Source organism: Trichomycterus rosablanca, chromosome 16 (assembly GCF_030014385.1).
Source record: "Trichomycterus rosablanca isolate fTriRos1 chromosome 16, fTriRos1.hap1, whole genome shotgun sequence".
In the NCBI taxonomy this organism is placed as follows: domain Eukaryota; kingdom Metazoa; phylum Chordata; class Actinopteri; order Siluriformes; family Trichomycteridae; genus Trichomycterus; species Trichomycterus rosablanca.
In genome coordinates this window covers 10209280-10222783 of record NC_086003.1, presented here as the reverse complement: position 1 = coordinate 10222783, position 13504 = coordinate 10209280, and the positions used below count along the sequence as shown (strand labels likewise).

General features: G+C 37.9%; 1 protein-coding gene across 2 annotated transcripts in view; it reads left to right on the top strand.

Moving 5' to 3' along the window:
• Positions 1–6287, top strand: part of sar1b (secretion associated, Ras related GTPase 1B) — a 30635-nt gene extending 24348 nt beyond the window's left edge. For both annotated transcript variants that reach the window (XM_063011625.1, XM_063011626.1), the window contains 2 exons: positions 3899–4030; positions 5094–6287. In XM_063011625.1, the coding sequence (XP_062867695.1) occupies positions 3899–4030; positions 5094–5210 (249 nt within the window). In that variant the 3' untranslated portion in view covers positions 5211–6287. The remainder of the gene's footprint in view (positions 1–3898; positions 4031–5093) is intronic.
• Positions 6288–13504: the final 7217 nt, after the last annotated feature.

Sequence of the window (13504 nt, the reverse complement as noted above, 5' to 3'; positions counted from 1 at the left end):
TTTTAATTCACATTGATCCACTTACTACTCAAATCCATAAAATTTTTTATTAATCTTTTACCCCCCAACCGTGCCTGGATTGGAACTTCCCCAGATATTTTCTCTTCAATTTCTTTCTATCTAGTTTGGTAATCAGATTTACACCAGCAGAATAAGTACCTTAGCTGGGCAGCTATATAGTAGTCCTTAGGGCAGGGAAGTGCTACCCCTCCCTTGTTTTTTGCCAGCTGAAGAGTTTGAAATTTTATTGTTGGTTTGCTCCCATGCCAAATGTACCGTGATATTAATTTATCCCATTCATTAAATTGTCTATCATTTATTTCCACTGGGAGAGTCTGAAATAAACAAAGCACCCTAGGCAGAACATTCATTTTCACAGACTTAACCCTTGACTCAAATCCTAGCATTGGAATTAAATTCCATCTTTTTATGTCCTCCTTTAATTTCTGACTCAATTGATCAAAATGTAAATCATACAATTTTTTTAAATCTTTTATTATGTTTACTCCCAGGTACTTCATGTAGTCCACACTCCAATTCCGTCTAATTTTGGAACTAATAGTTTGAGCTTTTAGTTGAAGCATAGTATTTGTTTTTTGGAACATTCATTTTATATCCTGAGTAAGAGCTAAAGACCTCTAATAATGATAACAGATATAAGATTGAGATCTCTGGATTTGTCAAGTAAATTAAAATGTCATCCGCAAATAAAGAGATTTTATGCTCCTGTCATTTGTATACCTGTAATATTTTTATCTTGAATAATTCCTTGACTTAATGTCTTAAACATTGCACATAGTAATGGGCTAATAGGACAGCCCTAGTGCCTCTTTCCAAAACTGAAATAGTTTGATATGGCGCCATTTCTTTTTATTTTCGCCCTTGGATCTTTGTGCAACACTTGTATAGTTTTAATATAGGTCTGATGGAATCCAAATTTCTGTAATACGCTATATAAGAATTCCCAGTTGACCCAGAACTACTGCCTGAAGATTTTTAATAATAATTTGAGCTATACCCTATAATCTTACCCCTAAGAACTGCTTTGCATGCATCCCATATAATTTAATATAATAATTTAATATCCATCCGTATTTGCTGCCTCATTTGACTTAGAATCCCTGTATTTAGCCTCCAGATAGTATTCTTCTCTTCACAATCTAATATTAAATCAATAAAGACTGGGACATTAGCAGTTCAAAAATTAGTTTGTAGAATATATGTCCTTCATTAGCCCTTAACAGTATCCTCATCATAAGTTTAACATCTTGCTTGAAAGTATATTTTGTAATTAAACCTCTCTCAAACAATTAGTCTTTAACACTATGTGAAATAATCTATAAAATAGATTATAAGTCTGGATTATTACTGTCATAACTTATGTACTTATCAAGTGGCTCATTGTCGGAATACCTGGAGCCCTTCCCTGAAGCCTCGGGCAGTGCTCGTATTGTTCCGGTTTTCTCGATTCCCACTGAATTGCCAGATCAGTTGGTTAATCTGGTCCAAAAGGGAGCATGGGCTTTTTCAGACCGTTACCGATATCCCCCTCTCTGCCAAGTCCGCTGTTGCCTTCTCGGCGGAGATTGTAAAACACCCTCAGTCTGGCCGGGAATGGAGCCTGGAATGTTATGCTATGTTCTTTGAGTGCAGTTTTTGCCTCGCCATATTCCCTCCGCTTTCTTAGCAGCTCCGGTGCATAGTCATGGTCCAAGTTCACCCTTTTCCCCTGGAACTCGAAGCCTTTTTTCTGCCAGGCTCTTTTAAGCACATCTTCCTAAAATCTGAAGCTTGCGAACTTAACCACAATCAATCTTGATCGGGTTTCGTTCGGAGGTTTTGGGGCGAGAGCGCGGTGCGCTCCTTCAGTGTTCAGCGCTGTAGATGTAGAAAGCAACAAGCCTCTTATTAATAACTCCACAAAAGCTATCATTGATGTGGAGCTTTCTTCTGCTCCTTCTTTTACCCCATGTATTTTGACATTGTCGCGTTGTGGCCGTCCCTCCAAATCAATCAGTTTAGCCTTCATTTGCACCTGCAGCTTCACCAACTTCGACAACACATCCTCCGGTAACTGGATTCGATTCTCAGCAGTATTAATTCACTCCTCTACTTCATCTACTCTTTTGTATATCTTATTTATATCTTCTCTTCACTTAACTGCTGATTTTAATCTTTTCTGAATTCTTGAAGCTCCTTTAAAATTGTGCTCAAGTTGGCTTCACGCATTGGCTCAGAGTCAGTGTCTAGCTGTTCATCCTTCATGCTATTAGTTTGTAGCAACTGGCGTTCCTCTTCTTCATCATGTTTTTTACTTTGTACAATACTTTTTTTCCCAATTTTGGCAATTATTGTTCACCCGCTGTATCAATAAGTGCATTGTTGGCTCTCAAGCAATATTCGAGTTATATCGGGCGATATTTTAATTATTATTGTTTTAATTATTTATTAATTATTTATTATTAATTATTTTAATTATTACTGCCATCACCTCGCCGGTTAGACCGGAAGTCTCTATGAACACATTTTAAGGTGTTTAACAGGCGGCATTGTTGTTTTGTTTTGAAATTCTTCCTGTATTCTCTACTGGGTACAGGTCAGGACTGCAGGCAGGCCAGTCCAGTACTCGTGCCGTCTTGTTCTGCAGGCATGGATATCCATGGAAAGATGTCGTCTTGAAGGCAGCATATGTTGTTCTAAAATCTTAATGTACTTTTCTGCTATGATGCTGCCATCACAGAAGTGTAAATTACCATTGCCAAGGGCACTGACACAACCCCATACCATGACAGACCCTGGCTTTTGGACTTGCTGATAACAGACCAGATGGTCCTTTTTTTGGTCCAGAGCACACAGCATCTATTTTTTCCATAAAACATCTGAAATACTGATTTGTCTGACCTCAGTACACATTTCTACTGTGTGATGGTTCATCCCAGATGCCTCGTGAGTCCTGACAACGCGATGCCACTTCTGGACGTGGTTAACAGGATTCTTTTTTGCACAGTAAGGTTTTAAGAGGCATTTGCTAATGTAACTCCGTATTGTAGTGCTTTACAAAAGTTTGCCAAAGTAACCCCTTGCCAATGTGGATCAGAGCTCACTGGGTTTCAGCTGAGGCTTGCGTCCTTGCCTTTTACGCACTGAAATTCCTACAGATTCCTTGAATCATTTGAAGATATTAGGCACTGTATAGGAAAAAATATGCAAATCCCTTCCAGTCTTTCTTTGAGAAACATTGTTTTTATACATTTCAATAATTTTCTCATGCGTTTGTTGCCAAACTGGAGATTATCTGCCCATCTTTGCTCCTCAAACACTCAGCCTTTTGTGGATACTGTTTTTTTGTTTTGTTTTTACAAATTTGTGATTAAATTGTGAAGACTCCTGACATCACCTGTTTAAAATCACATCATTTTTTATTTTTTTAACCCATTTTTAGCTCTAAATTGTCCTGTCCCAACTTTTTTGGAATGTGTAGCAGGCCTGAAATCCTTAAATGCAGGAATGGATGAATATTAACAAAAATAATGAAGTTGACCTGACAAAACTATATTTTGTCTGAAAATATGTAACATTTTATTCTGATTTGGAGTTGTAAGTTTTTAATAAATATTTTATATATACTTAACTGCAAAAGTATTTGTTTGTACAACACTGTCTTTTTAAAATAATTACTGTGATTTTTATTCATACATCAGTTTTAATTTTACTAATATTTGTAATATTAATGGTAGAAGTAGTAGTAGGTAGTAATAGTAGTAGTAATGCTTATAATGGGGATAATGATACAGGAAAAGCCATAGGTTTATTGTACCCAATGCAATTTTTTTTTACATTTAACACTTTTTTAATCTTATGGATAATGAATCAATTGTTTTGTACATACCTACAACAGGCACTAATGACAGATGAAACTATTGGAAATGTGCCTATCTTGATCCTTGGCAACAAGATTGATAATCCAGATGCCATCAGTGAGGAGAAACTGCGAGAGCTATTTGGATTGTATGGTCAGACAACAGGCAAGGTAAAACAATAATCTTGTGAGGATATTTCATTTAAAACTTATAGTTTGACAGCACATACGAATACAAGATTAGAAATCTAAGGAAAATACTTTTGGCGGTACAAAATGGACATACTGTGCTTTCAGAAAATTACCCTTAAAAATAATATATGTTTAGTTACAGATTTTTCATAGCAACATTAAGGAAACAACAAACAAAAGCTAACTGTTTAGAAAACTTGTTTTTATCAGTCCCTTTATGTAATACATGTGGAACCACCTTTTGCTTTAATCACAACCATCAGTCTGTTTTGGATATGTCTTACCCATTTTTACACACCTACATTTAAGAATATTTGCTTATTCTTTCTAATTGCTCCAGTTTAGTCAAGTTTGTGGGGAGAGGATTTAGGTTAGAATTTGACTGCTCAAGGACACCCTCCTATCCTTAAGCCACTGCATTGCTGAAGCCATCTTTAGCTGTCTAGTGGAGGACAGCATAAAGAATTTTGGTGTAATTGGCTTCACAGTTTGTATTGTGTATTTTGTGATGTGTGTGGCATTTAGTTTTTACCAAACATATCACATGAAGTTCAAGTTTAACCTTGGTTTATCTGACGATAAAACCTTTTTGCCACTAAAGGTAGTTTGACAGTAGTGCCAGATACTTTCCATTTATTAATAATTCTATAATGTTATATGAACTTATTACTCTGTACTACTAGTGGCAGAATTCTCAAGGAACAACCAGCTTTATTTTAAATGGGCTCTGGGGGGCTGATAATATATTTTTATCAATTATTGAAACTGAATTAATAAAAATAACTGATGTGAATAAGTTAAGTTCTTTTACTTTAACATTGATGGTTTTAATGTGTAAAGTACATCTGAAAAAAATTATTTTAATTTCAGTGTGTGACAAAAGGTACAGGTTTGGTGATTTTCTACAGGCACTGTATGTACTCCCCTAAATAGCATGCCAGCATTTTAAACATTAAGTGTAAAAATTGGCTGTTGAAGGCAAATTGTTTATGTAATGTTGTTTGTTGTGTGTAATGTTGTATTTAATGTTCTTTCTTTCCAGGGTAATATTCCCCTTAAAGAACTGAATACAAGACCACTGGAAGTTTTTATGTGCAGTGTGCTAAAGAGACAGGGGTATGGGGAGGGCTTTCGTTGGCTCTCCCAGTACATTGACTAGAAATCCTTCAAGGGGTGCACCAGGAACCACCTATTCAGCGGCATGCTCAGTCTCATGTTTGATTCTAATGCCTGCCTTCAGTCATCAAAAATGGAAGTAACCTAGTACAACTTAATTTAAATGGAGTTTAATTAAATGGACACTTAAATCAGTTTTTGTACACTTTTTTAAGAGAATATTACTTCATATAAACATCCATATGCAATTTATTTGTAAGATGTGATAAACATGCAACTGTTTATATTGCAATTGGCTGTTCCAGCATAAACAATATGAATAGTATTGTATTATGGTCTTCATTAATACATCCTTAAACTTATATCTGGCCTCTGACCTATGTATAATCTTCTACAAAATGGAACTGATGACTTAGAAGTCTAAATCTTTTGGAAAAGTAATTTTTAACTTCATGTTTCCTTGATCAACAGAACTGAAATCATACATTTCAGCCTCAGCTCATTTTAAAGGCATTCTTAATTGAGGGATGATTAGTTCGCTTAGTCTTTGAAATTCCAGGAATAAAATATAAAATATACAGGCAAGAAATCACAGAAAAAAGTAACATATATTGCAAACCACTAGAAGAAACTGGTTAATTGACTAAAACTGTCAAGCAACTATATAATTGGGGAAAGATTTCCCTTTTTTTTTCGGCTTTTGTAAAAATTTCATAATTTCTTAATTTCATAATTACAGATGCATGCAGAACATATTTTGGGCAGATGTCAAAATGTAAAGGATATTTAATGGAAATAAATCAAGTAAACAAGCAGTATGTAATGTGTAAGAATACTAAAGAGGAATATTAATCATCCGAGCTGGGAAATTTCATATTTGATCAACATGCTGTTCAGAACAAGTAATTTGCATGCCATTATATTTTATTTAATAAACACAAATTAAATTTGGCAAATAATGTAGTAAAGATATAACCTTCTAAAACATTTTAAGAAGCCTCAATTGAATGCCACATTGCAAGATTTTTTGTATCTGTTCTGTTCCTTTGTATACTGCTTATCATTCCATGTAGATGTCCATGTAGAATATATTGTTCACACAATAAATGTTAAGACAGGATCCTGTGTTTTCAGAAAATGTTTAATTGAGCCTAATTACACATTGAACAGCCACATTTCTACATTAAAATGATAGAAAATGTTATCATGTAATCTAAAGGCAGTCAAAATCAGCCTAGCTTTCTGCTGTCCTTCTTAAACACACAGACACTGAATAATAATTGCAGGTGGCAAAAAAAAACCTCAAGTATAATTAAAGATATTAAAGGTATAGTTATGGTAATGTAAGTGACAAATGTATTAATTCAACATAAACTGCCTGGCCAAAAAAAAGGTCACACACACTAATATTTCGTTGGACCGCCTTTAGCTTTGATTACGGCACGCATTCGCTGTGGCATCGTTTCCACAAGCTTCTGCAATGTCACAACATTTATTTCTGTCCAGAGTTGCATTAATTTTTCCCCAAGATCTTGTATTGATGATGGGAGATTTGGACCACTGCACAAAGTCTTCTCCAGCACATCCCAAAGATTATCAATGAGGTTCAGGTCTGGACTCTGTGGTGGCCAATCCATGTGTGAAAATGATGTCTCATGCTCCCTGAACCACTCTTTCTCAATTTGAGCCTGATAAATCCTGGCATTGTCATCTTGGAATATGCCTGTGCCATCAGGGAAGAAAAAATCCATTGATGGAATAACCTGGTCGTTCAGTATATTCAGGTAGTCAGCTGACCTCATTCTTTGGGCACATAACGTTGCTGAACCTGACCAACTGCAGCAACCCCAGATCATAGCACTGCCCCCACAGGCACTAGGCATGATGGGTGCATCACTTCAGCCGCCTCTCTTCTTACCCTAATGCACCCATCACTCTGGAACAGGGTAAATCTGGACTCATCAGACCACATGACCTTCTTCTATTGCTCCAGAGTCCAATCTTTATGCTCCCTAGCAAATTGAAGCCGTTTTTGCCGGTTAGCCTCACTGACAAGTGGTTTTCTTAAGGCTACACAGCTGTTTAGTTCCCTTTGAACTGTGCGTCTGGAAATGCTGTTACTGTCACTATTAAACATATCCCTGAGTTCTACTGTAGTTTTTCTACCATTTGATTTCACCAAACGTTTAAGTGATCGCCGATCACGATCATTCAAGATTTTTTTCCGACCACATTCCTTCCTCGAAGATGATGTTTCCCCACTGTCCTTCCACTTTTTAATAATGCGTTGGACAGTTTTTAACCCGATTTTAGTAGTTTCAGCAATCTCCTTAGATGTTTTCTCTGCTTGATGCCTGCCAATAATTTGACCTTTCTGAAACAGATTAACATCTTTTCCATGACCACAGGATGTCTTTCAACATGGTTGTTTAACAAATGAGAAGCTACTCACTGCATCAGTTAGGGTTAAATAACTTGTTGCCAGCTGAAACATAATCACCCATGCAGTAATTATCCAATGGGAGGCTCTTACCTATTTGCTTAGTTAAATCCAGGTGGTGATTTTTTTTTTTTGGCCAGGCAGTGTATTTCATAAGAAGCTAAGATATTCGTACAACTGTTCCTGGGGATACATGACCTATTGCAACCCTGACCAGGATAAATAAGCAACACGTTTTAGCAATTTAGCTATTTCTGTGTCTGTTGAATTCCAACACATGCACACCACATTCTATTTAACAAGAGACCTATTTAACAAGTAAAATTATAAAAAAAATAAATAAAAAAAAAAACTTTTGTGGTCATTACTGTTTTTTTTTAAATAGAACCGACTGGGTAGAAAGTAGTGTAGCAGCGAAAACAAACTAGTAGTACCTCAACAGTGAATGAATTATCATTGTGGCTGCTCCTGTTAGGGGTGGCCACAGTGAATCAGTTGGCTGCGTTACACTGGATAACAATGGACTTTTATTCTGGCTTGGGACAAGCACTAAGGGTGCATGCATGTGTCCCCCAATAACTAGGTTCACATATTGCCATGTGCCTTCTGTATTTGTGAACACAGCCTAAGATTAACCTATGCCCCCCCCTCCCCCATGCTTCCATGCTTAAAGTTTCAAACGACAAGGTCAAGCAGCAGAAGTTTGGTACAACAAATCTATGGACTGGCAGAGGGCAAAAACAACTCTACTAGTTAGGATGACTGCTTGTTCATTCAGGGTAACTATCTGTAGGATGCCAGTGACCTATAACCCCAAATAAAAAAAAGTTGAAATATGGAAAATGCTAATAAAAAAAACATTTACTTTGCCTTTTTTATATTTTGTCTGGACAACTTCATTTCATTTGTTTCATTTCATCTTAAAAAAACCATGAGTATGGTAAATTGACTACTCCGAATTGTTCTTACATACAGTGGTGTTCAAAAAAATAGCAGTGATTTTTAAAAAAGTGAATAAAGCACAAAATCATTATAATAACTTTTATTTCCATAAATGCAAATGCACTGAAAATACTACACTTTCAATTCTAAATCAAAACGATAACAAAATTTAGCCAGTTTGTGTTCATCCTTTACAGAAAATTAAGAAAAATGAATATTAGGCTGTATATGTATCTATAACATGAAAAAAATTTTGAGGTTTCACTTTACTTTAAATTACTGAACTAATATTCAGTGGCAGAACAATTGTTTCCGAGATCTGTGTTGCATGGAGTCGACCAACTTCTGGCACCTCTGAACAGGTATTCCAGTCCAGGATAATTAGACTACATTTCACAGTTCTTCTGCAATTTTGGATTTTGCCTCAAAAAAACGCGCTTCAGATGTCAGTCCACAAGTTCTCTATGGGATTGAAGTCAGGGGATTGTGCTGGCCACTCTATTACCTCAATCTTTTTGTCTGTAACCAAGATGTTTTGGGTCATTGTCATGTTGAAACACCCATTTCAACACCCAAACAAGCACATTTCTTTTTCGACATAGGGCAACATGATCTCCTCAAGTATTCCTATATATTTAAATTGATCCATGATCCCTCGTATGTGATAAATAGGCGTAACACCATGGTATGAAAAACATCCCCATATCATAATTTTGTACCACCATGCTTTACTGTCTTCACAGTGAACTTTGGCTTGAATTCAGTGCTTGAGGGTCGTCTGACATACTGTCTACGGCCACTAGACCCAGAAAGAACAATTTTGCTTTCACCAGTCCACAAAAGAGTATTTGCCATTTTGGCTATTCTTCAATCCTTTCGAACAGTAGTTCCACGCTTCCTTCTGCATCTTTCAGGTTTTGGTTTTCACTTCAAGGCATTTGAGATCATTTTAGCTGAGCAGCCTATAATTTACTGCACTTCTCTGTATGTTTTTTCCCTCTACAATCAACTTTTTAATCAAAGTACACTGTTCATCAGAACAATGTCTCGTAAAACCCATTTTACCCAGTATTTCAAAAGGAAATGTGCTATGACCAACCTGTGCAACATTTGCCACCCTCCTACCTTAAATAAGGGCCAAAATTGACACCCGTTCTTCTGCAGAATGAATGACTTCACCAATTGAATTCCTCACTGCTATTATTTTGAACAACCCCCTTTCAATCAATGCTTCGATTACTCAGAATGAGCGGCATGCATGTCCTAATTGTTGGGTTTGTTTTGTTTTCATTACTCTACTACACTTTCAAGTGTATTTTTTGCTATGTGGAAATAGCATTTCTACTAAAAACAGTGATTTATCAGGTTAATGGTGTTGGACTGCTATTTTTTTAAACACCACTGTATAAGGAAGTGGGAATAGGTATGTGATTAGAGTCTGTGTACCTTTGGTCATTTGTTTTTAGAACCAACATTGTAAAACATAAAAACAGGCTGTTTTTTGTTTCAATATCAGAAAATCAACAAACTGAAAAACGTATTTCATTTTTCCAAATGTAACGTTTTGTATCACTACAACTGGAAATAAACATGGGAATGTGTGCACAGGCATATATTTGTTTTCTAAACACAGGAAAAATCGCCAGTATAGTCTGGGTGCGGACACTGTCAGATGCACTCTCAGCCTCAGCGATGTTGTGCCACATGACAAGCACTCTCAGGAATCTTTAAACAGTATCATCATTTAATACACCTATTTAATGTATTTTTTTATGCAAGTCAGTAGTAGCCTTTTTACTGTTTTTGCTAATAAACCAACATGTTATCTTTATTCATGAAGTCCAAAAATATGATGTTTGCTATTTAACCAAACTGACAGGATATCCTGATAATAGGATTTCAACATCTCTATATTATTATTAAATTCCATTATATCTACTGAGATATACTAAATTTCCCTTTAGTCTGGGTTTTATATATAACCTTAAATTAAATAGTACTTAATTAAATTATATATATACAGTGTATCACAAAAGTGAGTACACCCCTCACATTTCTGCAGATATTTAAGTATATCTTTTCATGGGACAACACTGACAAAATGACACTTTAACACAATGAAAAGTAGTCTGTGTGCAGCTTATATAACAGTGTAAATGTATTCTTCCCTCAAAATAACTCAATATACAGCCATTAATGTCTAAACCACCGGCAACAAAAGTGAGTACACCCCTAAGAGACTACACCCCTAAATGTCCAAATTGAGCACTGCTTGTCATTTTCCCTCCAAAATGTCATGTGACTCGTTAGTGTTACTAGGTCTCAGGTGTGCATAGGGAGCAGGTGTGTTCAATTTAGTAGTACAGCTCTCACACTCTCTCATACTGGTCACTGAAAGTTCCAACATGGAACCTCATGGCAAAGAACTCTCTGAGGATCTTAAAAGATTAATTGTTGCGCTACATGAAGATGGCCAACACCCTGAAACTGAGCTGCAGCACAGTGGCCAAGATCATCCAGCGTTTTAAAAGAGCAGGGTCCACTCAGAACAGACCTCGCGTTGGTCGTCCAAAGAAGCTGAGTGCACGTGCTCAGCGTCACATCCAACTGCTGTCTTTGAAAAATAGGCGCAGGAGTGCTGTCAGCATTGCTGCAGAGATTGAAAAGGTGGGGGGTCAGCCTGTCAGTGCTCAGACCATACGCCGCACACTACATCAAATTGGTCTGCATGGCTGTCACCCCAGAAGGAAGCCTCTTCTGAAGTCTCTACACAAGAAAGCCCGCAAACAGTTTGCTGAAGACATGTCAACAAAGGACATGGTTTACTGGAACCATGTCCTATGGTCTGATGAGACCAAGATTAATTTGTTTGGTTCAGATGGTCTCAAGCATGTGTGGCGGCAATCAGGTGAGGAGTACAAAGATAAGTGTGTCATGCCTACAGTCAAGCATGGTGGTGGGAATGCCATGGTCTGGGGCTGCATGAGTGCAGCAGGTGTTGGGGAGTTACATTTCATTGAGGGACACATGAACTCCAATATGTACTGTGAAATACTGAAGCAGAGCATGATCCCCTCCCTCCAGAAACTGGGTCGCAGGGCAGTGTTCCAGCATGATAATGACCCCAAACACACCTCTAAGACGACCACTGCTTTATTGAAGAGGCTGAGGGTAAAGGTGATGGACTGGCCAAGCATGTCTCCAGACCTAAACCCAATAGAACATCTTTGGGGCATCCTCAAGCGGAAGGTGGAGGAGCGCAAAGTCTCGAACATCCGCCAGCTCCGTGATGTCGTCATGGAGGAGTGGAAAAGCATTCCAGTGGCAACCTGTGAAGCTCTGGTAAACTCCATGCCCAGGAGAGTTAAGGCAGTTCTGGGAAATAATGGTGGCCACACAAAATATTGACACTTCAGGAACTTTCACTAAGGGGTGTACTCACTTTTGTTGCCGGTGGTTTAGACATTAATGGCTGTATATTGAGTTATTTTGAGGGAAGAATAAATTTACACTGTTATATAAGCTGCACACAGACTACTTTTCATTGTGTCAAAGTGTCATTTTGTCAGTGTTGTCCCATGAAAAGATATACTTAAATATCTGCAGAAATGTGAGGGGTGTACTCACTTTTGTGATACACTGTATATATATATACTGTATATATATATATATATATATATATATATATATATATATATATATATATATATACACACACACACACACACACACACACACACACACACACACACACACACACACAGATCAGCCATAACATTAAAACCACCTTCTTGTTTCTACACTCACTGTCCATTTTATCAGCTCCACTTACCATTCAGAAGTATATACACAATATATACAGGGGTTGGACAAAATAACTGAAACACCTGGTCTCCTTTTGCGGCCAATACAGCGTCAATTCGTCTTGGAAATGACATATACAAGTCCTGCACAGTGGTCAGAGGGATTTTAAGCCATTCTTCTTGCAGGATAGTGGCCAGGTCACTACGTGATGCTGGTGGAGGAAAACGTTTCCTGACTCGCTTCTCCAAAACACCCCAAATTGGCTCAATAATATTTAGATCTGGTGACTGTGCAGGCCATGGGAGATGTTCAATTTCACTTTCATGTTCATCAAACCAATCTTTCACCAGTCTTGCTGTGTGTATTGGTGCATTGTCATCCTGATGCACGGCACCGCCATTGGATGCACATGGTCCTCCAAGTATTGGGCCAATGGAATGCCATGATATGGCAGCCCAAACCATCACTGATCCACCCCCATGCTTCACTCTGGGCATGCAACAGTCTGGGTGGTACGCTTCTTTGGGGCTTCTCCACACCGTAACTCTCCCGGATGTGGGGAAAACAGTAAAGGTGGGCTCATCAGAGAACAATACATGTTTCACATTGTCCACAGCCCAAGATTTGCGCTCCTTGCACCATTGAAACCAACGTTTGGCATTGGCACGAGTGACCAAAGGATTGGCTATAGCAGCCCGGCCGTGTATATTGACCCTGTGGAGCTCCCGACGGACAGTTCTGGTGGAAACAGGAGAGTTGAGGTGCACATTTAATTCTGCCGTGATTTGGGCAGCCGTGGTTTTATGTTTTTTGGATACAATCCGGGTTAGCACCCGAACATCCCTTTCAGACAGCTTCCTCTTGCGTCCACAGTTAATCCTGTTGGATGTGGTTTGTCCTTCTTGGTGGTATGCTGACATTACCCTGGATACCGTGGCTGTTGATACATCACAAAGACTTGCTGTCTTGGTCACAGATGCGCCAGCAAGACGTGCACCAACAATCCTCTTTTGAACTCTGGTATGTCACCCATAATGTTGTGTGCATTGCAATATTTTGAGCAAAACTGTGCTCTTACCCTGCTAATTGAACCTTCACACTCTGCTCTTACTGGTGCAATGTGCAATTAATGAAGATTGGCCACCAGACTG